The sequence below is a fragment of the Sphaerodactylus townsendi genome, linkage group LG11, assembly GCF_021028975.2.
Source record: "Sphaerodactylus townsendi isolate TG3544 linkage group LG11, MPM_Stown_v2.3, whole genome shotgun sequence".
Lineage (NCBI taxonomy): Eukaryota > Metazoa > Chordata > Lepidosauria > Squamata > Sphaerodactylidae > Sphaerodactylus > Sphaerodactylus townsendi.
Window position 1 is genome coordinate 20,994,712 of NC_059435.1, and position 26,872 is coordinate 21,021,583.

A 26,872-nucleotide genomic window follows, 5' to 3' on the forward strand; every position below is an offset into this window, starting at 1 on the left:
CCTTGATTCTAGTTTTGGTCCCCTCGTTTGTTCTAATCTCATGCCAACATCGGCCGATTCCCCACGGTCAATCAATTGCGTGATACTCACGCGAAATATCAAGGATTCAGGAAGAACTCCCCACTGCCTGATTGACAAACAAGGATTCATCCCCGTTCCGGCGCTCATTCTCCCCCTTATCCTGCATCTTTGCCGAACCTGCTTGAAAGTACTGTTTTTTCAAAAAAACCTCACATCTTCGATCCAGTTTGGAGGGAAGGATCGCAGGTCTAATCGTTCAAATTTCCCACCATGGAGCATGACGCAAATGCCTTACAACCAATCAGTGTGTTCGGTGATGTTCTTGTGAGAGCACGAGAGAACAAGAACCAACCAGAAACTTGGGTGGGGGAGACGTTCTGACGTCATAACGTCAGGACGTTTTTGCAGGAGAACAAAAAAAGGTCCTGCCCCAACACGGCACAACAGCCAATCAGAAGAGACCCGCCAAGCCGATCGTGTGATAGTGGGGATTGTTACATTTCTTGAATCCGAGATAGGCCTAGATATCTTCAATGGAAACATGCTGCAGTGGGGAGTTGAAACCTTGATGGAAAGGCGCAGTTTATTTTCAAACTTGGTTTGATCTAATTCTAGATTGAATTTCCCGGTGGGGATTCAGCCATTATGACAGCTCTCCATGATCCTGTTTGCCATTCTTACTGAGTTAAATAATGCTAAGGGGGGTTACTTTTTGTAGTGCTTGAAAAGGTTTTCCTGAGTGTATCTAGTTGTGAGTTTTGCTGTGGGGTTCACATTACTTATTTTTTTATTTTTTTATTTATTAAACTTTTATACCGCCCCATCCTCTAGGGGCTCTGGGCAAACTAAAATACAATACAGGGAGGATGATTAGGCAGTAGGTTGGAGAACTGCTTGTATGCCAAATTGCACACGCTAAATGTTCCTTTGTGGATACTGAGGAACCAGTGCTTGGATGTAAGAAAAGGGCCACAGGCTGGGCATTATCAGTCTTGGCTTCTTTTCATTCATCAGGTTTGAGAAATGGGCCCCACCCAACTTGAAGTAATCTACAATAGCTGCCCATTAACAGACATAATAAAAAAAAAGAGCACCACATGGAAATGTAAAACAGTTCCAAAAAAGGATAGAGACAGGTAACCAGCCTGTTGGGTGGCTAGGATGGGGGTGAGGGAATTTAAAAAACTCATTAGGAGAGGAGAAATCAGGTGATTTGGAAAGTTTCAGGCGCTGGGGTGCACCAGATAATAAAACTTAGCAAGAAGGGAGGGAGGAAGGGTGGGATCCCCCCCCCCCCTGAGTCTTTGCGAGTCCCCTTGTTTTTATTATGATTTTTGTTACGTGTTGGCAAAGAGAGCGATCTAATTGTCCCCATTCCAGCAAAGCTCCCTCTGTGTTTGAATGGGAGAGATGAGAAATAGACCCACTGGGTCTTTCTGATCTAAAAACCTTTGCCCAGTTCATTACACTTATGGAAACTACATCAGCTGTGCATTTGCCTGACTTATTTAAAACTATGACTTTTTGCCAGCACTTTTCGCAAAACAATTTCTTCTTTGCCAAAAGTTTGCTCTTTACTTTTGCCCAGTCACGTTGAAAGTAAAATGCGTTTTGTAATATAGGTTTCCTTTTTACAGTATCTTATGAGAAGGTTCCTTGAATGCATGGCTGTGCTGTCTTGATTTCCTGCCAAACTTTTAGTAACCATACATAGAACTGGAATGAGTATTAATTTACTGTGTCAAAGAAGGTCATTGTAGACTATGTCATCAGTCAGCCTCTTGGATGTGTGCTCTAGAGGAGAAACGTGGAATATTGATGTTGTTTTGCTGGCTTTTACATACTTGTTCAGTCTAAATTATTACTTTTTATATGAACTAGGAAATGGCGAACATTTTGGCACAGAAACAGCTTCGATCAATCATCTTGACTGTGAGTATTTTTGTCTCCGTCTTCTGTGTTGTAGTAGAATTAATTCTCTATTCTTTTATGTGAATTATGAATGTATAGGCACTTAAGCTGTAGACCACAGGTGTCAAACTCGTAGCCCTCCAGATGTTATGGACTACAGTTCCCATGATGCTGACAGGGGATGATGGGAACTGTAGTCCACAACATCTGGAGGGCCGCGAGTTTGACACCTGTGGTCTACACCTAATTCCGCTGGATCTTTGTGTATCACTGTAAATTTGCTTGATTTTTTGGGACAAAAATTATCACCATGGGGACATTTTTTTCATCCCTCATGTACTGACTAATAGATTTTTATTGGCTCCAGACATTATTGCATCTTTTGACCACAATAGAAAGGTATATAAGTGAACTGTTATCAAAGCTACAAGTACCTGGCCAGTTGCAAGAAAATACTGAGTGAGAGGTCTTGGATTTATATCTCTGCATCTGGGCACAGAGAATTAGCATTACATTTCATCTTGGTCTATTGTAGAGATATAATTTAATAACTTTAATATCTAGGGCCCCATTTGTATAATTAATATTATTTAACCACTGAAGAAGGCCTGTGGGTTGAGATGTGTCTGGTCAGGGTCAGTGGTGTTCCTTTGTATGCATGTACATTGATGAGGCTACTATTTGGGCCTAGATCACTGTTTTTAATGAATAATGTCATATATTTGTTTATATATATTGGTTCATATTTATGCTTTTAATCCATAGACTTTGATCCCATCTACTTAGAGTCTCTTAAACTTTTTCGTACTTAATTCTATTAACATCGGGTTATTTCCCTACCTTTTTGTCATAAATAGTGATTTCACCAGCTAGTGATACACGTTTTTAGCTATACAGGTTTTAGCTATACAAGTATGATACAAGTTTTTAGCTACAGCAGTGTATTATATTTTTGTATTATCATTTTAATTTCTGAAAGTCACCCTGAATCCAACCTTGGTTGGGAATGGGCGGGATACAAATTTAATAAAAGCAAGCAAGCAAGCAAGCAAGCAAGCAAGGAAGCATGAATGAATGAATGAATGAATGAATGAATGAATGAATGAATGAATGAATGAATGAATGACCGCAAGGAAATGTTTAAGAGGTGGTCCTTTCCTTGACCACAATTGACTTGTAAATTCACACTTGGACTGGAGACACTTGGACTTGCCTGCCCAATAAAGTAGGCTGCTGCATGTTAAAATTTCGCTATCCAGTGCAAAAGCACTGTAATTTCCTGGGTTTAAGTGTTTGACCTTTTGTCCATGCTTAAAATGAGAAGACCATCTGGAAGGGATAGGATTGCAGGCTCAGCTAGATCTGACACTCTGTCAGCCCTGGTCCTCAGAATGTTCATTACCTTAGCAGCATGGACAGCCATGCTCCTCTGCCTTGGCGTCTGCATGCATTTTTTTTGCTTAATACAGATGTCTTTCACAGACATCTGCACAACAGTGTCTGCACAACACTTCAAAGGAAGATTTGCTTTGATCCTCATGTTCACCCTATAATCAAAGACATTGATGTTGGTTGTGTAAAAATGTGAGCCAGGAGTGCTAATTACCAGGACCCCCTTAAAAATGACAATAGGCTGCTTCCCAAACCAAAGCAGTGATTCCTAGAGCTTGTGTGTCGTCCCCCAACCCAGTCCATGATGTGTAGAAATACAAAGAGGTGTTGAGTGGATAACTGGTTATGTTGCAAATGGATGAGACCTTCCCAAACGGATCTTATTACTGTCCTGTTTTCAGCATGTCATCAGAGCTCAGAGAGCCATCAATAACGAAATGGCCCATCAGCTGTATGTGCTGCAGGTGCTCACTTTTAATCTATTGGAAGATAGAATGATGACCAAAATGGACCCTCAAGACCAAGTAAGGAAACAATGTTATGGCATAGCACAACATTTTACAAGAGCAGCAGGGAAATACTTTTAATCATAGGAGTTTCTTCTGATGAAGCGGAGCTTGAAAGCTTATGCCACAAAAATCATGTTGACCTCTAGGGCATAGGTGTCAAATTCGCGGCCCTCCAGATGTTATGGACTACAGTTCTCATCATCCCCTGCCAGCATCATGCTGCCAGGGATGATGGGAACTGTAGTCCATAACATCTGGAGGGCTGTGAGTTTGACACCTGTGCTCTAGGGTGTTATAAGACTCGAATCTGACTGTTTTACTGCAGACCAATATGGCTGCTCTCTGAAACTAACTTCAGGGGCATCTTGAGTTATGCTTGAGAGATAAATATAGTGTAAAATCTCATAGGAAGTGAATAATGTGCCCCTCCCTCCAAATCAGGTATTTAGGTTTATAAAACAGCTCCTGGGGTTAACCCTGGGCGCCGCCACCCCCAACAGCTGCACCCTTCCCCCAACTTCACATGGAGATCTGGAGTGGGGCCAGCTGGCTCACTCCCAATCTCCACATGGAGATCAGAGGTGAGGTGGGCCTGTTTGATGCTGGCCTTAGTTGGACCGAAGCCTCTCTGAGGCTAGGATTAAACAGAGCAAGATGGCTGACCTAGGCAGTTCTGGGAAATTTGGGGATGATGAAGCAGAATGCATGAAGAGGTTTAAATGCAGGTAAAGGCTCATTCCGCACATGCAGAATAATGCACTTTCAAACTGCTTTCAGTGCTCTTTGAAGCTGTGCGGAATAGCAAAATCCACTTGCAAACAGTTGTGAAAGTGGTTTGAAAACGCATTATTTTGCGTGTGCAGAAGGGGCCAAAGTGTTACATGCCCAGACCTTGATATTGTAGACTAGCCTAAGCTCATCAGATTTTGGAAGCTAAGTGAGGTCAGTCCTAGTTAGTACTTGATGGAAGGCCACCAAGAAGGTCTAGGGTTGTTACACACAGTCAGGCAACTGAAAACCAGCTCCAAATGTCCATGCCTTGAAAACTCTACAAGATCTCCAAAAGTCAGCTGCGACTTGGCAGCAAAAAAAAAGTGTTATACAAATTCTTATTTATTCTAACAATATCAGATATGGACACAGAGTGGCAGTAATAGTGTTCAGAATGACTTATTTGTTTACAATGTGACTTATTTTAAAACAAAATCCCCCCAGGCTCAGAGGGATATCATATTTGAACTCCGAAGGATTGCTTTTGATGCTGAATTGGAACCCAACAACAGCGGCGGCAACGTTGAGAAGCGCAAGTCCATGTACACTCGGGATTACAAAAAACTCGGCTTCATTGTAAGTTTCTGGGTTTAATTCAAATATATCGGTATATTTGGATATTTAGTCAAACTCTTGGTCAATCCCTTTAGGTTGTATCCTGTGGCTCTCCAGGGCCTGGTCCATATTCTATCAGTTTCTACCAGCATGGCCAATTGGCCATGCTGACAGAGGCTGATGGGAATTGTAGTTCCTGAACATCTGGAGAGCCGCAGGTTCCCTACCCCTGCTTTAGGTATTCAATCAGTCATATGTACTGTAGGCATGTTCATAAAGCGACACATCAATTCAGTGCCTTCTGTCCCCAGGTGCCTCTGATCTGGTCACGTGGGGGCCACAAAATTGGCTCCAAGCCGGCAGCCGGGAGGAGGAAGTGGTTGTGGGTGGGGCCGGGGGTGGGGTGCCCGGAGAACGGATATCTCCGGGCGCCATTTCCCCCCTGTACGCCTCTGCATCAAGTCTTCCAGGGTCTCGGCGGAGTCTGACTATGATTTTTAGGTTGCTGAATGCTGTCTTAATACTCCAGTGTGCCTTCATGGCTTGTTTTATTCATGATAATTTTTACACTGTGTTGATTGATTTTTTTTTAATGAGTTGCTTTGACGGGTCTCTGGAGAGATGGCATACACATCTTCGAAATAAATGAATATATACATCCACATTCTAGCGAGGGCCATTCATTTCATTGGATACGCATTGAACTCGGAAGCATTCCCCCATTCTCCTCCTCCCACCCCCCACCCCCAGACACTGGAAAATAAATCGGAAACAATCAGACGAAAGGAAGATTCCAGATAATTGCCCATTTCAGCTCAACTACAATATCTGCATCTGATTTCGAGGGCTGGCAGGTTTTCTTTGCTGCGAAAGACCAGCATAAGGCAGTGAATGTAAAAATTAATAAATAACCCACAGGCGCTTCTAAAATGGGGGGAAATACTCCTTTCGGGGTTGTTTCAGTCAGGAAAATGGCTCCTGGGAGAAGCGAGGATTTTCCTCCACCACACTGTGATCTCAAGCCAAATCAGGTCCCTGCAGACATTTAAAAATCTGTTCCCTGCAGCTGCTATTTAGGACCTGACTCCTTGAAAATCATAATTGTATAGTTAACCAAAAGTCTCTATGACCCCTTCTGCACATGCAGAATAATGCACTTTCACAATTGGATTTTGCTACTCCACACGGCTGCAAAGTGCATGGAAAGTGGATGGAAAGTGCATTATTCTGCATGTGCAAAAGGGGCCTATGTATCTACTTGTAATTGTGCTGACCTACCTGTACATGTCACTTGAGCTCATCTTCTTTGGTTGACGATGCTACTAAGCAAAGTGCCTCTTGGGGCTATCCTGTTTGCATACATAGAGGCATGCATTGATTTTTAAAATTTATTTAAGGAAGTTCTGTGAGGTGGGAGTTCTGGGAATCTCTTTTGTTGAGTTACACTGTCACTGCTTTAGCACTATATAATATATTGTGCCTTTGACAAATATTTGAATCCAGATACTCCAAATTCAAGTAACTCTTCCCTGGATTGCACTGATTATCCGTGGTACTATTCTGGTCGTATAAAATTCCACTGATTGTACCATCATGGCAGAGTTCCTAAAGTGCAGGTGGAGCTAAGCAAGGAGAGCTGGGGAATGTAGTTAAGGGTGTATATTTTACTTTAAATTCATCAGGAGGTATTTTTGCCATAGAAGAGCATAGTTGGATACTGAGTTACTGGGAGTACTGTAGCTATTGCTGTAGTAACTCCTTCCCAACGGAAACCTACATAGTTATATGAAACTCAAAATGTATGCATGCATATATTCCATTTCCCCCCCTCCCCCCACATCCTCAAAGTGGTTGATCAATGTAATTTTAAGCATATAATATAATACATTTGGCAAAATCCAAATATCATATAAATCAAGGAACTCTAGTTTTCTTTTTCTTTTTAAGTGCTATATTTTTATCTGTGTTGCAAGATGCCTTGAACTCCATGAGGAAGTAAGATGGCTGATAAACGTATTATATAAAATACATAAATAATAATCTCAGTTCAACAGAAGGCAGCATGACATAGCTCGTTTTCGTCAAATATTGGAAGCTAAGCAGGGTCAGTACTTGGAAAGGTGACTGCCAAGAAAGACTGCAGGTGAAGGCAGTGGCAAACCACCTCTGTTTAATTGCTTCCCTTGAAACACACACACACACACACACACACACACACACACACACACACACACACACACACACACTCTATCTCAGTTCTGAAAAAAGAGAGTTCCATTTTGGCTGTTGTGGGTTTTCTGGGCTCTGGAGAAACACATCTCGCTACATGCCTCTAAAGATTCCAGCCACAGACGCAGGTGAAACGTTAGGAGCAAAGACTGTCAGATCATAGCCACACAGCCTGGAAAACCCACAATAGCCAGTTGATTCCGGCCTTGAAAACCTTCGACTATACAGAGTTCCATTTTCTCTAGAAGATAATTCAGCATTAAATGTGTCTATTGATAAAGTCCTCCTCTGTGCTTGGACAGTCCAACTTCACCTAAGGCTCTTTTATGAAAGCACTAGCCATTGACATCAGAACGGAAGCAAGTTGATACAGGTGCAGAAGATATTAGATCATGCCCCACTAATGAACTCCAATTGGGAGTGTAATGTCACCCCAAGGAACTGCTGTACTAGTAAGCTGATTGCAGTGAGAATGAAACATTTTTGATTGGACTTGTACAGCTCCAGCGGGAATATTTTATGTATTATATTTATTTTATTTATCTTGCTGACTTTGATGAGATTTGCATTTTTAATTTCAGATTAGAAAGAGATTAGAAAGAGCTATTATTTGCAACAAAAAACATTCACAAGGCTCTGAGTGGGCAGGGGCAAAATTGGCACAAACAGAGTGCCGTCAGAAAGTTACCTTCTTCAGTTTTAGGTAAAGGTGCAAGTATTGGGTCATTACTGACTCATGATGTGACATCACATCACAGTATTTACTAGGCAGACTATATTTACAAGGTGGTTTGCCATTGATTACCTCCAGCCAGCAACCTCCCATTTTTAAAAGAACATTATTTTCATTTGGGTGTTGTGGGTTTTCTGGGTTGTGTGGCCGTGTTCCAGTAGCATTTTCTCCTAACATTTCTCCTGCATCTGTGGCTGGCACCTTCAGAGTCGAAACAGGAGAAAATGCTACTGGAACACAGCCGTACAACCTGGAAAACCCACATCACCCTAGGGATTCTGACCGTGAAAGCCTTCGACAATACATTATTTTCATTTGTTTAATGGCATCTAGTGACACTATTCTATAACCATTACAGTTCATTCCTTCTACAGTCACTGTTTAGCCATTGTTGATGAAGTGCTTCTATTGGAATGGAAAAGCTCGAGGAAAAGATACCCCCAGAGTGATACCCGAGGACAGATTTTTTGTTTGTATGGAGCAGATTAGTTGCGGTTGATTAAGCAGCAAATTAGGAGGAGAGGCTCTAAAGAGGAATTTTTCAGCAAGACATCTGGGGCAACCACTCTGCACGGCGAGCATATTTAATCATTCTGTGTCCCGTCACTTTCAGATCATTAATTTGAACAAGGTTTCTAGAGTCCCTCCGGTCCCTGTTTTGGACATTTGGTGTGCCTGATAACAGCTGTTTATTAAACAGTGTGTTGAGACTTTCTGGCCACAAGTAATAGAAATATACCAGAAGCTTACAGATGTTGGCCTGTGAAGGTGTTTTGCTTCCTTGGTTCGTTTGTAATGAAAATTCAGGAATTGAAGGGTTTAGAAAATCAAATGGATGTGAATTGACCTCTGATTTTTTTTTAGTCACTTTCTTAGTAGCAAATAATATTATTTCTACTGTGTTTCCCTGAAAATAAGACAGTGTCTTATATTAATTTTTGCTCCCAAAGATGCGCTATGTCTTATTTTCAGGGGATGTCTTATTTTTCTGTGTTCTGTTTGTCAGGCATGCTTCCAAACAAAAAACTCTGCTATGTCTTACTTTCGGGGGATGCCTTATATTTCGCACTTCAGCAAAACCTCTACTATGTCTTATTTTTAGGGGATGTCTTATATTCAGGGAAACAGGGTAATACTAGCCGTCATCTGTTGGGTAACTGTCTCGGACATTTTTTTTAGGGCACAGAACAGACAAAGCTGGACTTTGTGTACTTCTGAGAATGTGCCTTTTCTCTTTCTCTCCCACTCAGGAGCCTCAAGGAAGGCAGTATATAAATATTTTAGTGAGTGTGTATGTATGTGTGTGTATATGTAATGTATTACTGCCTTTTTACCAAATAAAAACCCACAGTAGACCACAACATTATACTTGAACCAACTCAAATTAATTGTTTTTGGAAATTAAAAAAAAAACTTGTGTATAATAAGTAAATAAAAATAGATGTTCCTTAATGCCTCAAAGACGTTATAAGATCAGTTTCTGAAAAAGGCTGAATAGTGTAGACTGAATCTCAATAAACTTTTAAAACCATTGTAAACAATTCCTACTGATTCCCTTTTCAGGGTCCTGCATTTTGGGGCATGTGTGCATCTGAATTATCTGAAGCGTTTTTGAGTAGTATACTTTTTTGGCTTCTGGCCACATGAGGGCGCTCCTCGCTAAAAAGAGGATGTTTTCGCCACCAGCTATACAACCTCATGGATGAGTGACCCTGAATAATAAAAAATGTTCCTGATTTTGCCAAGTTTTGTACATTTTTTTCCGGCAAGCTCTTCTGAATCCAGTCAGTTTCTAAGATCTCCAGCCTTTGTCCTTTCTCTTTTCTACATTGCAGCTGCCAAACCACAGAGACTAAATAAAAGTAATCTTTTGCCTAGCAGGGCTTATGACAACTTTTTGGGGAGGTTTTGTTGCATGATGTTACCTGTAAACTCAAAGCCATTCAAAAGCATCACTGGCTTGCGATAATTCCAAATGTGGCCATGTTAGTCTATATCAGTGAAATACCTAAATGTCTGGTAACGCTCTAGAGCCTATTTTAAATGTCTAATAAATGTGGTGTGGTGTAAGTCAATGTGGTGTAATTAACCAACCTTTGCTCTGGCAAACCTACTACATATGCAAATTGGAACTGAAAGTGATTGGAGAGAACCACTTGATGATAATATTAGATGTGGATATTTGAGATGTGAATCTTTAAAAATTAATCACTCAGCCTTAATCTGGGCTCTCTATGTAACCTTCACCAAATCACTATAGTTTTTTCTAATTTACCTTTCTGGATTATTTTGATTATCTCATTTGTACCCTGTCTTTCTTCCCAACGGGGGAAAAAGCTCCCAATTATATTCTCTCGCCCAAGGTCTACAAAAACCTGGAACCACCGGGCTGAACCACTTGCTTATTGCTGTATTCATTCCTGGAAGAGACCCTCTTTCTACAGTAGTGCTGTTTCCTCTTTACAGAGCCATTGACTGCTGCCCAGTAACTGCATACCATGGCATGGAAAAAGCTGCAAACAAACCAGTAATATGTAACTGTTATTTATTTTTGAAACATAGCTGATTTTGGTTGGGTCCCACAACCAAAAACCAATAATTCAGTATATTTTTATAAGTACCACTAGAGGGCAGCAGGTCCCTTGTCAACAGAACATTCACATGCTGTTGGTGGCATCACCAATTTCTGAAGTTCTCTGCAGAATAACCACTCCCTACCTGCTGATGTCATTTTCCTTTTGTGGGGGGGCTTGGAAGAAAGTGGATGGGTGGCAATAAATAGCAAGCAGGGGATGGCTCTGGCCTTTCCATCTGGGGGGCCTTATTGCTCTTTCTGTCAATCCCAAATCAAACTATAACCAAATAGAAAACAGAGGTGAGGAACAGACTACCTTTCCCCACCACAATGGCATCTTGCTTGGCTTTTAGATTCTAAACTTATCCAGGCAGGGATTTGGGGTTTTGCTAGGGGTGGGGTGGAGGATGTATCCTGAGAGCCAGTGTGGTATAGTCGTTAAGAGCAGGTAGATTCTAATCTGGAGAACCTGGTTTGATTCCCCACTCTTCCACCTGAGTGGCAGAGGCTTATCTGGTGAACCAGATGTGTTTCCACACTCCTGCATTCCTGCTGGGTGACCTTGGGCTAGTCACAGTTTTTTGAACTCTCTCAGCCCCACCTCCCTCACAATCTTGATCCTCTTTGATCTGAGATTGCAAATGCCTTAACAGACCAGGTGATCGGGAGCAACAGCAGCAGAAGGCCATTGCGTTCACATCCTGCATGTGAGCTCCCAAAGGCACCTGGTGGGCCACTGCGAGTAGCAGAGAGCTGGACTAGATGGACTTTGGTCTGATCCAGCTGGCATGTTCTTATGTTCTTATGTTCTTATGATGTCTATTTTGGGGAGAGGAAGGGGAAGGAGCTTGTAAGCCACCTTGAGTCTCCTTCTTCTCTTTCTCTTTCTCCTTCTAAAATGATAAACAAAAAATCTTGTAGTTTGTTTAAAAACATTTCAATAGGTTCGCTTTACCAACTAAGAACGGCCATGCACCACCACCCACAGAATCGAGAAAGAGCTATCAATCTGTCAATCCTTTCCGTGTCCGGGCCGGGTGAGGTTTCCCGTGTTGAGTCAAATTAAGCCGCAGGCTCCACTCCTGGTGGTGCCCTTCCGTCAATTCCTTTAAGTTTCAGCTTTGCAACCATACTCCCCCCGGAACCCAAAGACTTTGGTTTCCCGGAAGCTGCCCGGCGGGTCATGGGAATAACGCCGCCGGATCGCTAGTCGGCATCGTTTTTGGTCACAACTACGACAGTATCCGATCGTCTTCGAACCTCTGACTTTCATTCATGATTCACGAAAACATCCTTGGCAAATGCTTTTGCTCTGGTTCATCTTGTGCTGGTCCAAACATTTCACCTCTAGGGGCACAATACGAAGCTGGAAGCAGAACGTGAGAGATGCATCGGCCTCTCTCTGATCCCTGTCAAAACCTGAAAACAGTCCTCCTCTCTTCAGGGAATCTTTTCTATTAAATAGCTTTTGCAAAATCCCCTTTTTTGCCTTTCAGGAGCCGCCTTTTGGCTGGCAATTATATCCTTCAGTGCGGTTTACTGGCTCCAAGTGTCGCAGCTCTGGTTTTTGACCCCCACCATCGCTGGGGGGGGGGGGGAGTGGTTAGCCATTCAAACAACCCTGTTGTTTGTTTCTAGTAACCATGTGCAGCAGATTCTTGGGAGAACCTATGGTTATGGTTCTGTGCTTCTTCCAAGCAGCATTGTGTAGCCAGCCAAATTTGTTTGGCAGACGGCAGGGAACAAATAACAGTGTGTAATGCAAATTGTTAAAATAAACAAACCACCTTTTAGCACTTGTCAGTGATTTTCTTGCTGGGATTGAACCTGGCAGGGAAAGATGGATTATTTCATTTTACAGCCTCCCTGTAATTTCCCTTTGACTGGAAAGAAACACTTTTCCCCTCCGTGAACCGATGGCATCCTATTTGCATGCCCTGTCAATCTGCTGCTGCTCCAATGGTTTCAGTTAAGATTGCATTTGGAAAAAAATAAATGTTTCACAGCAGAGTCTCTGATTTTATCTGTTATAATCCCCCCTCCCCCTTTGCAGCATGATGTAAATGTAAAAACTTCACAGTTCCCATTGATTCCACTGCCTTCCCCAACAATTGACAGGACTTAGAAGGACCCAACTGCACAGTTCTTTGCAGAGTTATACTCTTCTGAGGCCATTTATTTAAAAAGTTGTAGTGGTGTTGTGGTTAAGAGCAGGTGGATTCTAATCTGGAGGACCGGGTTTGATTCCCCACTTCCCGACCTGAATGGCAGAGGCTTATCTGGTGAACCAGATGTCACAGTTCTTTGGAACTCCCTTGGCCCCACCAACCTCACAAGGTGTCTGTTGTGGGGAGAGGAAGGGAATGGAGCTTGTACGCTACCTTGAGTCTCCTTACAGGAGAGAAAGGTGGGGTATAAATCCAAACTCCACTGCCGCCGCCGCCGCTGCTTCCTCCTCCTCCTCCTCCTCCTCCTCCTCCTCCTCCTCCTCCTCCTATTCTTGTTGTTGTTGGTGTCCTCCTCCTCCTCCTCCTCCTCCTCCTTCTTCTTCTTCTTCTTCTTCTTCTTCTTCTTCTTCTTCTTCTTCTTCTTCTTCTTCTTCTTCTTCTTCTTCTTCTTCTTCTTCGGATTGCACTGTAAGGATCAATTCTCTGCCCAAATTTTCATTTGCCTACTAAGTATAAAATTATCGCAAATACGTGTATGGTAGGTCAGCCTTCCATCCTTCTGAGGTCAGTAAAATGAGCGCCCAGTTTGTTGGGGAAGGCAGTGGCAAAATACCCAGTAGAAAAAAACATAGTCTGGTTAGTAAACATTGTGATGTGATGTCACCCGATGGATCAGTAATGACCTGGTGTCTGCACAAGGGAGTACCATGAAATTAATGTCGAATCAAGTAATTCTCTTTAATGCTTGTAAAATCACATACAGTAGCACTTTTAATAAACATACAAAAATCATAATTTTTGTTATAAGAGTTTTGAGTAAATATTCCGTATTTTATACAATATCAGATGCTTTTCAAGTTAAAAAAATTCACCCACATCGAATGTCTTTAACAACTCTAAATTATACGTCCAGTAAATGTATTTGGTTTTGGGAAATAAAAACCTGCCAGGCTTTGCTGAGAAGATTGGAGGCAGCTCCCATCATCCTCCAGAGTCAGGTGTCAAACTCGCGGCCCTCCAGATGTTATGAACTACAGTTCCCATCATCCCCTGCCAGCATGATGCTGGCATGGGGATGATGGGAATTGTAGTCCATAACATCTGGAGGGCCATGAGTTTGACACCTATGCTCCAGAGGATCTCAGGAGAGTGCAGCCTCCACTATTGTTTGAACTGTTGGTCATTCCAACCCCAGATCTGTAGCCCTCAAACTGCATGCGGTGCAAGACATCAGAGCACTTGTCAGTGCAGAATAAGTTCAAACAGAAAAGGCTTTTTGGAATAATTTAGCCTTATGCAGTTTGGCCTGATCTGGGTGGCCCCTGCTAATCTGATCTCATCAGATCTCAGAAGCTATACAGGGTTGGTCCTGGTTGGTATTCGGGTGGGAGGCCACCAAGAAAGTCCAAGGTTGCTATGCAGAGGCAGGCAATGGCAAACCACCAGTCTCTTGCCTTGAAAACTCCATGAGGGGTCACCATAATTTTTGTTGGCCCGTTAGATGCACAATTTGCAAAGCCTGGCTAGAAAAGGCAGTTTTTTGCCTTAACTGTGGAAGGTTATTGCCACAAAGAAGGCTAGCTGTTTACAGAGAAAAAGAGTTGGTTTTTATACTCCATTTTTTCTTTACCATAAGGAATCACTGTCCCTTCCTCCCCCACCTTCTCACAACAGGAACCTTGTGAGGTAGGTGAGATGGAGAGAGTTCTCAGAGAACTGTAACTAACCCAAGATTACCCAGCAGGGTTCATATGGAGGAGTGGGGAAACGAACCTGGTTCACCAGGTTAGGGTCCGCTGCTCACATGGTGGAGTGGGGAATCAAACCCATTGGTGAGTAGGTATATATCAAACAAGCTCATGTATGTTTACGTGTATGATGGAGCACATGGACACAGAGCCCCATTCATTTGCATCTATTGAGTGCTTGCTTGGGGACTACCCAACATGGAGAGATGGTGTTGTGTGAGCTAAACCTCAGGGATGTGGGCTTTTTGAACTTCAACCCAGAACAGTTAACACAACCAACTGCAAAAGCGTTGGCCCCTCTCTCCCTTCCCCTGAGTTTTCTGTTCCTCCAGTCATGCATAGCATTTAAAGTTGGTTGCCTGGAGTTGAATCTTAACAGCTGCTGCCTGTGTCTCCTAGGCAGCTGGTAACATGCAAGTTGCTGATCCATTTTGAGAGGCTGACTTTTCCCTGATCCTTTATTTGAACACATCACAATCTGACCCATTCTTTTATCCACGTACCCAGGCACGGGTGGCTTGTTCAGAAAGAAACCTTTTTGAAATGCCCATCTGAGTTTCCTCTCTGGAATATATCAAGAATTCTGTGACTTGTTTTTTTGGGGGGATCAGGTTCCCTAAAGAAGCTCCATCTTGCTTTAGAGGTTATTGCTTTTTTGTGGGTAAGGTGCCTGTGCAAACAAAGCTGCAGGGAGCCGCTATGGGCTTCTCTTCAAACATATTTCACTTTGGGGACCTTCTCAAACCAATGAAACCTGCCTCCATTAACGAGTTGTACAAAAAGGGCCTGAGAAATATTTCACCCCCTCTTCTTTGATGGGCCTTACTTGCATGCCAGGGATATTTGTTCAGCACTGTGGTCATCAATCTTTCCAGACGTGGGAATCACCTTCGACTACTAGGTGGTAGCTTGTAACCTACTGATATGCAAACATAATAGGCCATCATGTGATTAAAAAAGGGAGCCATGGTCAGCTCTGCCATGTTCAGGTCAGGACCATGGACAGCAGACCAAGACTGCTGGGGACAGGAAACACAAGCCAAGACAGGGAGAAGATATAGTATCAGTGCTGTCCATACATACTAATTGGAGGTCTCCTGCCCTCCCAATGGCTGCTGCAAAGTCTCACAACCTAGCAGGGAGTCTCTGTGACCAAAGGTCCCTTTCAGCTTTCCCTGGAGCTGCGTGGCAGTCTGAAATCGCCGCACAGAACTGAGCTGCCCTTGAAAGCTTTCCCTGCTGGGCAGCCCGTGATCTGCACTGCATCCATACAGCAGCTGTGAGACTGCACACTCGCACAGCTTGCAGGGAGCCTTGTATGCGACCCATCTGAGGGTCCTCACCTCCCTCGCAAGAGATGTTAGAAATAGATCCGTGCGCCACTGTCTTGAGCTGCTGTCAAAGTAAGTGTGATGGGAGACAAATGCAGGACAGTGTCAAAAGGAGGCATGCCCAGTCCATTCTCCACCCCCCTGGCAGCCTTCAATGGTGCACTGCCGTCATCCCAGGGGGTGACTGCCAACTGGATAGTAACAGGCTGTTGTCATAGAGGGCAAGAAGCAGGGAGAGTCAGTGCATCTTCTCAGTGCATCTGTTGCTCTTTGAGACTGCACAGATGACTCCTTCCCATTCCATGCTCAGTTTGCAGGGGTGTTGTCATCCTCTTCCAAGGTAAGACTCTTCCAAGGTAAGAGGAACTTTGTTTCTTGAGTTACAACATTCCTGCATGCCTGCAAGGAAGGGGTATGTCTGTTCCTCTGTCTTTTGAACTGACTTGACAATTTGGACAAGTGGAGTACTGTTTGTGAGCTCAAAGGGAGAAGAAGTTAAGGCTAAGATTGAGTTTGCAGAATGGGCTAAGCCAAGGTCATATTAAAATGTTAGCTCTAGGAGGAGGCAGGCCAAACATCGTATCGTTTTCATGCTGGGTTGGATCTTACCAGGTTTTCTGCTGGCATAAAAAGAAGGATGGGGGTGCTCTTCCACCAGCAATTATTGGGTCACGTGACCCTGCAAGGACACAATCTCATCTGGATGGGCCTGTGATGAGAAGAAAAATTGGACTCATGCCTCCGTTGACAGAAAATCTGGCAGGATCCTACCCACAATCTTTGCAGTACCAGAGAGGCAGCACTTCTGTTTTTTTGTTTCCTTTTTTAAAAGTGTTTTAGTTCTTGCAGTGTAATTTTATACCTTTATCATTGAAAAGGGAGGCACTAATGGGAAATTAAGATTGTAGATACCTCTTGCATTAATGGCTCGTGCTAACTTCGCAGAGGTTTGGGCACAGACTTTAGATTGTGGATTCTTCTTTTAAATTGGTATGTGCAGATGGCGGCATTGTAACATGTGTTTTGTTTGCATTCAGTGGTCCTCTAGGTAAAATTATAGCTGAAGAATGCAGTGAGCTCTCAAAGCTTTAAAATGTAGAATGCATTTTCAGATCTTGTATCTTCTTACATTTTCTCGGGTCCTGAGTTTAGATGGTCTGGTGCTGTTATCACATCTAATTACAATAAAATGTGGAAATTTTCCTGACCTTTGGTAATACAGTACTCTAAGTTCATGACTTCCTTATCAAGAACTAAATGACCAGTTCTTACATTTCTGCCTGCAAAATACAAGAGTCCCCCACTGAAAGATGAAGGAGTGGATTGCTCAGAATTAGGCAGGTATCGTCAACTTTAGTTTTTTTTTAACGTGAACGAGTATTTATTTAATAAATTTATAGGCCACCTTTCTGGAGAAACTGCTTGAGCCAGTTTGCAAAAGAAAGTGTGGCAAAAAGTTAAACAGTGTAAAAATTAATAAAAATTAATAAGCTATTAAAACCTTGCACTTAAAATCCCAGACCGAGCAGAAGAAACAGCATAAAACTTTTAACACCTTGAAATGCGCCTCGTAAAACATCTCTCAGGCTAGAAGCAGACTGTAAAAACAGTTTTCAAAAAGGTCAATCCCTTCACTAAAAGGCTGGGTAAAAAGAAATGGCTTGGCCTGGCACCTAAAAAAGGAGTAGGGTTGTCTCTCTCCTACAGTCAGGGGCACAGAAAGTAGTGCTTGCAGGGAAGATAGAAAAGGATTTTTAGTGACATTCCTGAAACATCTTCTAATCCCAAATATATAACCCTTCCCAGTAAACTGAAGAATGGTTCTAAAGAGGAAAGCCTTTGTGTATATCATTATTTTGCATATAACACAATTTTCATGAAAATGTGTATGAGAAGAACTGGACTTCGATGTGGCAGAGAAGAGTGAAACTGAAGTGAACATTCTTGGGAAGGCCTTCTCTAGTAACTATCAAAGCCAGCTGGATGCAGTTAATCTCGGTTTAAGACATCAAGACCAGATGGCATGCTCCTATATCCAACAGATCAGCAAATATATACAGTCAAACCAATACTAAAAAATCTGAGGCCAGCCAAGCCTAAGAAACGTGGACTGTATATATAGTGACACAAGGCAATGAACTAATTGGTATATGCAATTAGTTTGAGTATAAAGTCAAAAGATTATTCATAAAGATATATTGTGACTATATTATAAGTAATATTCAACTGGATATAAAGGTAATAACAAAACATACAATGAGGGCACTTAGGCAACCTAAGAAGCGTAATGGGACTGTACTTAGTCACAAATCCTCAAAAGCATCGTATAAGATGTCATAAACATTGTCCATAAGGCAAGAAACCTGTAACATTCATATTGCATTCCAATAAATTGAAAGAGTCAGTATCACCAATATTCAGTGAGTAAAAAATATTGAAACGAATTGTGGTAGTAGACAGCAGCAGCTCCAGCAAGTTGATGAAGACACCATGGCGACAGCAGCCACATTCCTATATCCCCCAGTTTTGCCTTCTCCCTTCGTTTCCTTTCCCTTGTAAGCGTTACCCATGGTGCGACATCTCTGGGCACTGTTGTCTTACTCAGGTTTAGCTAGCCTTACCCTGGATAAAAGCTGATTCTAAATTGCACTAACCGCAATTAGCAAACATAAAGAGGTAATATTATACTGCAGTGAATGCAAATATGGAAAGATAGTGTGGAATCTGGACTGGAGAAGGGAAGGTATCGTGTGGCAACATTACTCCCACAGTAGACCGGGGAATTATTAGTGACATTTCTGTTGTCCTTTAGTTTGCTTTGTACAAGAAGTAGAGAACTGTCCATTGTTTCCCAAAAAGAAGAAGAGAGGAGTTTGGATTTATATCCCCCCTTTCTCTCCTGTAGGAGACTCAAAGGGGCTTACAATCTCCTTTCCCTTCCCCCCTCACAACAAACACCCTGAGAGGTGAGTGGGGCTGAGAGAGCTCCGAAAAGCTGTGACTAGCCCAAGGTCACCCAGCTGGCATGTGTGGGAGTTCACAGGCTAATCTGAATTCCCCAGATAAGCCTCCACAACTCAAGCGGCAGAGCTGGGAATCAAACCCGGTTCCTCCAGATCAGAGTGCACCTGCTCTTAGCCACTACGCCACTGCTGCTCCCACAGCAAAGTACATTTTCCCCCAGATATGTTCGTACCACTGATGTTTTGAATGTAGCCTGCTTTTTGTACATTGTGTCCAAACTGGCCGAAATATTTTCTGCTGTTTGCTCTGCTCTCGGTTACATTCTTGCAAATATTCTCCCGTGAACTGTATATACCACATGTGTCAAACTCAAGGCCTGCAGGCCACATCCGGCCTGGCGTACAACTACATCTGGCCTGCGTAACACACACTTCAAATCCCATTGTCCGTCCCGGCCCCAGCGTCGGACTTGCCCCGCATGCCGCACCCCATCCCCCAGAGAAAGGAGCCACTCCTCCCAAGACTCACTGGGATGCCAGGAGCCAAGGCGAGCTGGGAGGGGGGCAGCCTTACAGGGCCAAATGGCGCCCAGAGGCAAACCCCCCTCTGGGCTGGCGTCCTTGCTGCTGGGCTAAGAAGAGGGGTCGAGGGCAGCCCCTCTTCCCCAGCAGCCAAGACGCCAGTTACTCTGGCATCTGAGCAAGAAGGGGAGCCCACAGCAGCCCCTCTTTCCAGCCCAGCAGCTGGGACACCAGTTTTTATTTATTTTGGAATGATATCCTGTGTTTCGATGTATATTAATGTTCAAAAAAACATTTAGTTTTAGTCTGTTCAATAGGCACTTTGCAAGTGTAGCTATATTAACTTTTTAATCTTTTGTCATAGTCAAATGTATTTTACTTACTACTTGCTTTTTCGCGAGTTGACCTTTTAGTAAACAGTCACCGACTGTGTATAAGTACAATAATAATTATATTAGTGTCGCAAATATTCCTTCTTGTAAATACCATAGACTATGTAATATTTCGTATAGTGCTTTTAGTACTCTTATTATAGATTATAGATTATGTAACATTTGAATAGTGCTACTAGTACTCTTTTGTCTACACACACACACACACACACACACACACACACACACACACTATGGTAATGGTACCTTGAAACTGATGTACCCTGATCTTGTACTACTGGTTGCTGACTGTAAATAAAATGACTTATGACTTAGTCTGTTCAATAAATGTTTATCCTGTTCGGCCCGCGACCTAAAGTGTGCTTTGAGTTTTGCCCCCCCGTGTGATTGAGTTTGACACCCCTGGTATATACAGTGTCAGGGTTGGTGATACCCAGCCAGGGTTAATACACAGAATGAAAATTTGAACCTCTATTATTCCGTTGCCAAGCCCTGCCGTGCTATCTCAGTCCATTGTTCTGGAATCTCTTTCTGATAGAGGATTAGAAATGTGCTTTGTTTGCAACGTGACTATGTTGTAGAGATTTTTTTGTAAGGGTAACCTCCAGCAAGTTCTATGATGCAGTACTGCAGTCAAAAACTCTGCACACAGCCTGAGTTTGACCCCGATTGAAGCAGGTTTCAAGTAGCTGGCTCAAGGCAGACTCAGCCTTCCATCCTTCTGAGGTCCACAAAATGGGCACCCAGCTTGTTGGGGGTAAAGTGTAGACAACCGGGGAAGACAGTGGCAAACCACCTCATAAGTCTAACTAGTAAGAAAGTCTAGGTAGTAAACACTGTGATATGATGTCACCCCGTGGGTCAGTAATTACTATTGCATTGTAATCACCAACACCAACCAATCAGGAATTACTATTGCATTGTAATCACCAACACCAACGAATCAGTAATTACTATTGCATTGTAATCACCAACACCAACACCAACCAATCACAACCTCCACTGAGCCCCTGAAACGCAGGCTTATTTTGTTCCTGCATATAAGAGCGTTCTTCCATCCAAGTTAATTTCACCCATCAACCTCATATTTATTTTACATCTGGTGTTCCGTGTAGTCTTTTTAAATGTTGTTGTTCATACTGTAAAGCGCCCAGGCAGCCAGTGCTGCGTTCAAAGCAATCAAGGCCGTGCTTTATACTAAGCAAGCATTTTTTGAGGGAGGTCTAATATGATTAAGAGTGGCCAATGGTTTAACTGGAAAGAATAACACTTCACGAGATGTCAGTCTTGCACACTGAAGAGAATTTCCACATCCAGTGGATAGTAGTGCCTGGCAGAACCATCATAAAAAGTCTTTGGTCACTATGCCCTGTTTGTTAGCCTTCCAGGAAAATTGGTGGACCTAGGATACTGAACAGGATGGAGCATCTTAGACCCTTTCCGCACATGCAGAATAATGCACATTCAATTCACAATTGTTTGAAAGTGGATTTTGCTATTCTGCACAGTAAAATCCAGCTTCAAAGTGCATTGAAAGTGGATTGAAAGTTCATTATTCTGCATGTGCGGAAGGGGCCATGGATCTGATGATCTTCTGCAGAGAACAGGATTCATTCACCTCTCTGTGTTTTACCTTCACACTTCAGTAAGCAGTTACTTGGATTCCAAAGGAAAAGGGAATCCAAGGAAAAGGGCGTGACCAGAAGGTTCTTCATCCTCCCTTTCCCATGACAACCACAGTTAATGAAAATAAATGTGTTTCCTATTCTGCAAAAAACCTTCATTTTTCTCTCAGTTCTTTAAAAAAAAACCTGAGCCATCCTCTCAATCCCTCTTTCTTTCGAATGAATTTATTTGTATGTAGCCAAGGACCATTGCAAACACATCAACAGTTGTATCAAAACGTTATGGGCATACATAATAAATTAAAACATACAACACTGGCTAAAATTAACAGCAATCAAATTACCTTCTAGTTTATCAAGTTGTCTGAACACATCTGTAAAAACATAGCCTGCTGATAAGGAGAGACAGAAACCCATTTATCAGTTTTGTTCATCAATTCTTCGATCCATCATCTCATTACTCACCACCTGAGATCAAATTGTAGATGGGCTTGCTGCAGACACAATTACCTTCCAAGTCACAAATGTATTGGTGTCCCTGAGTGAAATAATTTTTTTTCCTTACCCATCGTTCGTTCGTTCGTTCGTTCGTTCGTTCGTTCGTTCGTTCGTTTGTTCATTCGTTCATTCATTCATTCAATTTATACCCCGCCCTCCCGCAAAGTACTCAGGGTGGAGCAAGGCTATTTGCAGTCTGCCTGGGCACCATCTTAAACTATTCACCCAGAAGTTCCTGCCATATGGATATGAGGGAAAGAAAAGCAGTTTTCCTTTGCTCTGCTTGGTGCGGCCGTCAGCTTTTCTTTGCTCATACTATTTCATGGATATGAGGAACAGTAAAGCATGTAATGGTGGTGTAATGAGATCTCCTCTTATCCCTGCTCCTCAGTTGCAGCGGGGCCGTGTCAGTTGCATGTCGATACCCCACCCATTGTCAGTTGATGCCGTGTGCTGAAGTTTTGAAGCTGAGCCAATTACATGGCCGGTTAATGGAAAAAAACGAAAAGGATTACTTTCAGAAACATGGTTCCTGGCCATGTCCGTTTGCCATCTTTCTTTCAAGACTAGCTTTGCTCTCAGTAAATCTTAATATAATAAAAACTCCTCGGCAAAGCTGTTTGAAACCATAGGAATCTGAGGCTCATTCCGCACATGCGGAATAATGCACTTTCGAACTGCTTTCAGTGCTCTTTGAAGCTGTGCGGAATAGCAAAATCCACTTGCAAACAGTTGTGAAAGTGGTTTGAAAACGCATTATTTTGCATGTGCGGAAGGGGCCAGAAGAGAGAGCCAAAAAAGCCATCTGATAATGAAGCCAGATTTTCTTTTGCTCCAGGATGTCCTGAAAGAGTGGTCGCCGTCCATGCAGATTCATATCAGCAGCTAACTCATCAAACTCAACAGAGGAAAGGGATTGGGGGTGTTGTAAATCCCTCACACCTAGGTGTTCAATTTATTTATTTTGTTGGGTTTTGTTTTCATTTTTACTACTAATGCCTTGAGCTGGTCTCCGGAGAGGCAGCATGCGAAACCTTCCAAATAAATTAATTAACATTGTTTCCTACTTAGCAGGACACACTTGGAAAATCAGGTTGTGTGCTACATTAGTGCATTTTTCTCTGGTGACAAGCAGTAACCCTCTTCTGTTCTTTGGGAAAGCAGATGGTAATGATATAAAGTAGCTGAAAGAGGAAACGAAGGCTGCTTTCTCCAGCTGCGACTACAAGAGGATATTAGGTAGGCAGAATGTAATTTCCCAAATTGGAAGCCAGCCAGGAGAGCTCTAATCTGCCCGAACATGCCATGAGCTTCTTAATGACCAGAAGTAATCACAGTTCTGGATCTACATTTCATCAGAGCGATGGTATCCTGAGCAGGGCGGTGTTCTGTTAAGCTTTCTAAAAGTCTGGGGAAGCTTTTTAATCTTTATGTAGCTAAAGTTTCAAAATGCTGTTCAGATGTTAAGAGGAGGCAACAAGGAGTAGTCTATATATCAGTGGTGGCGAACCTATGGCACGGGTGCCAGAGGTGGCACTCAGAGCCCTCTTTGTGGGCATGCGCAGAGCCCCCCCCCCCCCCACATCTAGGCTGGCCTGGGCTGCTGGGCTCGTTTATTAGCATTAAACCTAAGACCTAGTTTTGGGGAAGCAGTGTATGTAACCTTGTTAAGCGCTGTTAAACTCCACTGATTTTCTGGCAATGGGGCTTGCTTCTGAGGGTTGTGATTTACCCATTGGAAGAGTTGCACGGTTGCTTCAAAGCCAAGCCACCGACTACCACCAACCTTACTACTGAGTAATGCATGCCTCGGAGCCAACCGTTTGTTTCTGAACTAAAACCTCAGTATTCAGGTTAAATTGCTGCGTTGGCACCTTGCGATAAATAAGTGGGTTTTGGGTTGCAATTTGGGCACTCGGTCTCAAAAAGGTTCTCCATCACTGCTATATATATTGGGTGAAGAGAAGGTTAAGAGGTGACATGATAGCTCTGTTTAGATATTTGAAGGAATGTCATATCGGTGAGGGAGCAAGCTTGGTTTCTGCTGCTCCAAGGACTAGACCAGGAGTAATGGGTTCACGGTGAAGGAACAGAGATTCTACCTAAGCATCAGGAAAAAAACTTCCTGACATTAAGGGCTGTCTGACAGTGGAATGCACTACCTTGGAGTGTGGTGGAGTCTCCTTCTTCAGAGGCTTTTAAAGAGAGGCTGGAGGGCCATCTGTCTGGAGTGCTTTGATTGTGTGTTCCTGCCTGGCAGGGGGATTGGACTTGATGGTCTGCAGGCCACATCTAGCCTGCCAAATGATTTAATCCATCCTGCAGCCACTTGCCGTCCTCCTTGCCTGCCTCTCCTCCTATTTTAGCTGCAGCACAATTGGCAGCAGAGAGAAGCCCGTTCAATGCTAGGCTTGACCTGACTGGGTCCAGCTTTAAATTGCAGGCTCCACCCCTATCGTGGTCTAGTGGTTAAGAGCAGGTAGATTCTAATCTGGAGAACCAGGTTTGATTCCCCACTTGAGTGGCAGAGGCTTATCTGGTGAGCCAGATGTGTTTCTGCACTCCTCCATTCCTGCTGGGTGACCTTGGGCTAGTAGTCACAGTTCTCTCAGAACTCTCTCAGTACCCACCTACCTCACAGGGTGTCTGTTGTGGGGAGAAGAAGGGAAAGGAGCTTGTAAGCCACCTTGAGTCTCCTTAGAGGAGAGAAAGGGGGGTATAAATCCAAACTCCTCCTCCTCCTCCTTTGCTGCTGCTGCTACAACAACTACAACTACTTCTACTAGTACAGTGATGGCGAACCTATGGCACGGGTGCCAGAAGTGGCACTCGGAGCCCTCTCTGTGGGCATGTGCACACAGAGTTTGTCATGTGGGGGACGGAAAATCACCCCCCCCCCATACACACACACACAGTGGCCTGGGCCACTGAGCACAACATGCAACATTGCAATGAGCAGGGAGGACTCGGCTGGCGGGCCTGGTGCCTGTGTTCTGGTTGACTGCTGCCCGAGGGTGGGGCGCAGAGGAGGCAGAAATACTAGAGAGGTACAGAGCTGTGCGCAAGGGACTTGCTGGAGGCTAGAGCAGGCTGGCTCCTGCTCGAGCGGGTGGGGCGGAGGAAGAGGGAACCAACCATTTTTTTCTAAACCAAAACCTCAGCATTCAGGCTAAATTGCCGGGTTGACACTTTGCAATAAATAAGTGGTGTTTGGGTTGCAATTTGGGCACTCAATCTCAAAAAGGTTCGCCATCACTGTACTAGTACTACTACTACTACTACTACTACTACTACTACTACTACTTCTTCTTCTTCTTCTTCTTCTTCTTCTTCTTCTTCTTCTTCTTCTTCTTCTTCTTCTTCTTCTTCTTCTTCTTCTTCTTCTTCTTCTTCTTCTTCTTCTTCTTCTTCTTCAGTCCATGTGAACTTCAGAGGTGGAACCTGCAGTTTAAAGCTGGACTTGGTCAAGTCCAGCTTTATACTGCTGGTTCCACCTCTGAAGTCTATGTGACTTCAGTGGTGGAGGAAGTTTGAAGGCCCAGCCAGCAGTGTAAAGCTGGACCCAGCCAGCCTGAGCTTCAAGTTCAACTCTTGACCCTTCGATATTTGTAAAATACACAATGTGGTCCTCACACTGAAAAGTTTGGAGACCCCTGTAATTGGGTACTGCATGCAATTGCATCTGGTTCTTCCAGGTGCTCCCTGAAGCTACATTCAGTGTCTAGTTGTGTGTCTAAGGTTTTGCCATACTTCTGGTTTCCTCTCTTTCTTTAAAACCTTAGAGTGCCTACACTGGTGTGTCTCCTTACCTCTTGGCTATAACTAGCAGAAAGTGAAGAAGTCCAAAAAGTAAGGAGTCAGTGTCATGGACTGGTTAGCGGCACAGATTAGAATCTCAGAGGAGTGAGTTCAAATTCACATTCTTCTGTGCAGCAAGCCTGGGGCTGGTCCCTCTTTCCACGCCTGATGGCCTCACAAGGTGGGTGCAGAAAAGCAATGGGCCTTGGCTGAGTGGCAAAGCACCCACTTGGAATGCAGATGATCCTGGGCTCAATCACTATTATATGAAATACTAGGCAGTAGGTGATGCTACATTTACCTGAGACCCTGGGGAGCTGGTCAAAGTGGGCAATATTCTGACCTTAGAGGACTCATGATCCAACTCAGCTTCCCATCTTCAACTGAGGATTCAGTGGAAGGGGGGAGGGGAGAACTGGATGTGTTGCTGTGAGATCCTTGGAAAAGTGCAGGCTTAGTGGTGAATGCAGTGGCGTAGTGGTTAAGAGCAGGTGTACTTTAATCTGGAGGAACTGGGTTTGATTCCTTGCTCTGCCACTTGAGTTGTGGAAGTTTATTTGGGGAATTCAGATTAGCTTGTGCACTCCCAGCTGGGTGACCTTGGGCGAGTCACAGTTCTTCTGAGCTCTCTGAGCCCCACCCACCTCATAGGGTGTTTGTTGTGAGGGGGGGAAGGGAAAGGAGATTGTAAGCCCCTTTGAGTCTCCTACAGGAGAGAAAGGGGGGATATAAATCCAACTCTTCTCCTCCTCCTCCTAAAAATTTGCTGTGGTAGGGTTGTAGTTAACAAGATTTTTACATTGCCTTTCTGCCCCCATAGAGCTACCAAGGCAGATAACAAATCCAAACACAGGCGGCATCATAACTACAGAGTAGGCTGGAGTGGGGGAGGTCATGGGGGAAAGATGAGGGCAAATGGGAAAAGAGCAGATCTTGGGGACAGGAATGGTCTAGTTGTATCCCTGTTGACACCCATTGTTTCTGAGAGTGGGTTGCTCCCTCTCCTCCTTAGATCCTGATGGCTTTCTACAATCTTCTTCCCATACTTTGCACTTTGTCTGATTTCCTGTTTATGATCCCCAAAGATGTCTGCTGTTCCCACAAGGCTTTCTTTGGTTTCTACTGCTTATT

At 43.5% G+C, this 26,872-nt stretch overlaps 1 protein-coding gene across 1 annotated transcript in view; it reads left to right on the forward strand.

The window, feature by feature from the left end:
• ELMO1 (engulfment and cell motility 1) overlaps nt 1–26,872 on the forward strand; it is a 395,692-nt gene that overhangs the window by 171,571 nt on the left and 197,249 nt on the right. Inside the window, exons 11-13 of the mRNA XM_048510558.1 lie at nt 1,903–1,953; nt 3,726–3,848; nt 5,049–5,180. Of these exons, the coding sequence (XP_048366515.1) occupies nt 1,903–1,953; nt 3,726–3,848; nt 5,049–5,180 (306 nt within the window). The remainder of the gene's footprint in view (nt 1–1,902; nt 1,954–3,725; nt 3,849–5,048; nt 5,181–26,872) is intronic.